Source organism: Bison bison, unplaced genomic scaffold (genome assembly GCF_000754665.1).
Source record: "Bison bison bison isolate TAMUID 2011002044 unplaced genomic scaffold, Bison_UMD1.0 scf7180017864180, whole genome shotgun sequence".
In the NCBI taxonomy this organism is placed as follows: Eukaryota; Metazoa; Chordata; class Mammalia; order Artiodactyla; family Bovidae; genus Bison; species Bison bison.
This window is the reverse complement of record NW_011494752.1, coordinates 13,917,629-13,920,750: the sequence shown is the minus strand read 5'-3', so window position 1 is coordinate 13,920,750 and position 3,122 is coordinate 13,917,629. Positions and strand designations below refer to the sequence as shown.

The following is a 3,122-nucleotide window of genomic DNA, read 5'->3' as shown; positions in this document are numbered from 1 at the left end:
TTCTGCTTGAACTTCATGTTCCCGTAGTGCATCACGGCGCCCGTCAGCTTGTAGATCCCGACCTTCTCCTCTGAGCTGAAGCCCAGGATGTCAATGGCATTCTGGGAATTAGAAAGAAGGACAGCCGTCACAGCAGACCTCAGGGATCCCAATGCAGCTCTTTCCTGGCATTTTGTAGAGCACACGAGACGGCATTACCCCAATAAGTGGATGACAGGTGGCGTATGGTAAGTTAGGGGTTAAAAACCATTTCTTTCATTGACCATGTTTGTGTGGGTGGGTGGAGATTATGGGAAGAAAATGTGAATTATCTGTTTACTTCCATCCAGTGAGCACTGATTTGAGTCCTGTCCTAATGTGCATAGATTTGGGGCTGTTTTCTGGACGAGGCCATTGGGAACGATTGTGTGATTCTGGGAGGAGGCAGGCTCATGGATGTTATCCAAGAGCTTGTGAGTTTGGCGTTGCCATCTAGGAATTCCAGTGTTGTTCAGAATAGCAATGACATGGCATCATAGAATATTAGAACTGGAAGGGAAAAGGCAATTTTTCAAATGTGAAAGGAGCTAGGGAGGGCACTAGGCACTGATAAATGGAATATTTCCTGCGGTATCAGTAAGCAAAAGATATCACAGCCATCAGCAACGGCAGCCCTCCTTCAAGAGCCAGTAAGCTCTAAGGAAACTCAGGATGTGAAAATATAGGATACTGGCTCCAGAGAGCTGAGGTGCATATGAAAGGAATGATTTCAGTGAGTCCAGACTCTTGCATCTTCCCATACATAGAAAAGCCCTACATTCCTTAAGTTTGAATATCTGCTTTTTTAAAATTAACAATCATCTTTTCATGTTCAAACTACCTGACCTTTGTTGTAAAGCTTCTCTATAACCTGACTTCCCCCCTCCAACCTCCCCCCACTCCACCCTCCCCCCCCCCCCCCGCCTACCCCCCCTCCGCCACCCCCCAGCCTCCTTCGAGCAGTTGTCTCAGGTTATTTGAGATGTTGCCTCCCGGGCTTTAAGTCCTAAAAATTCCTGCCGAATAAAACATAACTCTCAACATTTTAGGTGGTGACTATTTTTAAAGTGAACAATACCATCCCTATGTTATCTCATTAAGTCCCTATGAAAACCTTATAGGTGCACAGATTTTTCAAGATTCCCAGGTGAAAACCCAGTTTACCCCTTAGTCAGTCTCTCCCATCAGGAAACTTCCATAAGCCTCTTTTCCTTCTCCATCAGAGGGCAGACAGAATGAAAACCATAATCACAGAAAACTAACCAATCTGATCACATGGACCACAGCCTTGTCTAACGCAATGAAACTATGAGCCATGCCATGTAGGGGCCACCCAAGATGGACAGGTCATGGTGGGGAGTTCTGACAAAACATGGTCCACTGGAGAAGGGAGTGGCAAACCACTTTAGTATTCTTGCCTTGCTGCTGCTGCTGCTAAGTTGCTTCAGTCGTGTCTGACTCTGTGTGACCCCATAGACAGCAGTCCACCAGGCCCCGCCGTCCCTGGGATTCTCCAGGCAAGAACACTGGAGTGGGTTGCCATTTCCTCCTCCAATGCATGAAAGTGAAAAGTGAAAGTGAAGTCGCTCAGTAGTGTCCAACTCTTAGCGACCCCATGGACTGCAGCCTACCAGGCTCCTCTGTCCATGGGATTTTCCAGGCAAGAGTACTGGAGTGGGGTGCCATTGCCTTCTCCCATTCTTGCCTTAAGAACCCCATGAACAGTAGCCCAATATGCTACTGGAGATCAGTTGAGAAACAACTCCAGAAAGAATGAAGAGATGGACCCAAAGCAAAAACAACACTCATTTGTGGATGTGACTGGTGATGGAAGTACAGTTTGATGCTATAAAGAGCAATATTGCATAGGAACCTGGAATGTTAGGTCCATGAATCAAGGCAAATTGGAAGTGGTCAAACAGGAGATGGCAAGAGTGAACATCAACATTTTAGGAATCAGTGAACTAAAACAGACTGGAATGGGTGAATTTAACTCAGATGACCATTATATGTACTACTGTGGGCAAGAATCCCTTATAACAAATGGAGTAGCCCTCATAGTCAACAAAAGAGTCCAAAATGTAGTACTTGGATGCAATCTCAAAAATGATAGAATGATCTCTGTTCATTTCCAAGGCAAACCATTTAATATCACAGTAATCCAAGGCTATGCCCTGACCAATAATGCTGAAGAACCTGAAGTTGAATGGTTCTATGAACACCTACAAGACCTTCTAGAACTACACTCCAAAAAGATGTCCTTTTCATTATAGGGGACTGGAATGCAAAAGTAGGAAGTCAAGAAACACCTGGAGTAACAGGCAAATTTGGTCTTGGAATACAGAATGAAGCAGGGCAAAGGCTAATAGAGTTTTGCCAAGAGAACACACTGGTCATAGCAAACACCCTCTTCCAACAACACAAGAGAAGACTCTACACATGGACATCACCAGATGGTCAACACCGAAATCAGATTGATTATATTCTTTGCAGCCAAAGATGGAGAAGCTCTACAGAGTCAGAAAAAACAAGACTGGGAGCTGACTGTGGCTCAGATCATGAACTCCTTATTGACAAATTCAGACTGAAATTGAAGAAAGTGGGGAAAACCACTAGGCCATTCAGATATGACCTAAATCAAATCCCTTATGATTATACAGTGGAAGTGACAAATAGATTCAAGGGATTAGATTTGATAGAATACCTGAATAACTATGGATGGAGGTTCATGACATTGTACAGGAGGCAGTGATCAAGACCATCCCCAAGAAAAAGAAATGCAAAAAAGGCAAATGGTTGTCTGAGGAGGCCTTACAAATAGCTGTGAAAAGAAGAGAAGTGAAAGGCAAAGGAGAAGAGGAAAGATATACCCATCTGAATGCAGAGCTCCAAAGAATAGCAAGATAAGAAAGCCTTCCTCAGTGATCAATGTAAAGAAATAGGGGAAAACAATAGAATGGGAAAGACTAGAGATCTTTTCAAGAAAATTAGAGATAGCAAGGGAACATTTCATGCAAAGATGGGCACAATAAAGTACAGAAATGGTATGGACCTAATAGAAGCAGAAGATATTAAGAAGAGGTGGCAAGAATACACAGAAGAAC

The 3,122-nt window shown here is 43.8% G+C and overlaps 1 protein-coding gene across 1 annotated transcript in view; it reads right to left on the bottom strand.

Moving 5' to 3' along the window:
• MYH13 (myosin, heavy chain 13, skeletal muscle) overlaps window positions 1–3,122 on the bottom strand; it is a 49,791-nt gene that overhangs the window by 33,729 nt on the left and 12,940 nt on the right. The window contains exon 10 of the mRNA XM_010843191.1: window positions 7–101. Coding sequence (XP_010841493.1) covers window positions 7–101 — 95 coding nt within the window. The remainder of the gene's footprint in view (window positions 1–6; window positions 102–3,122) is intronic.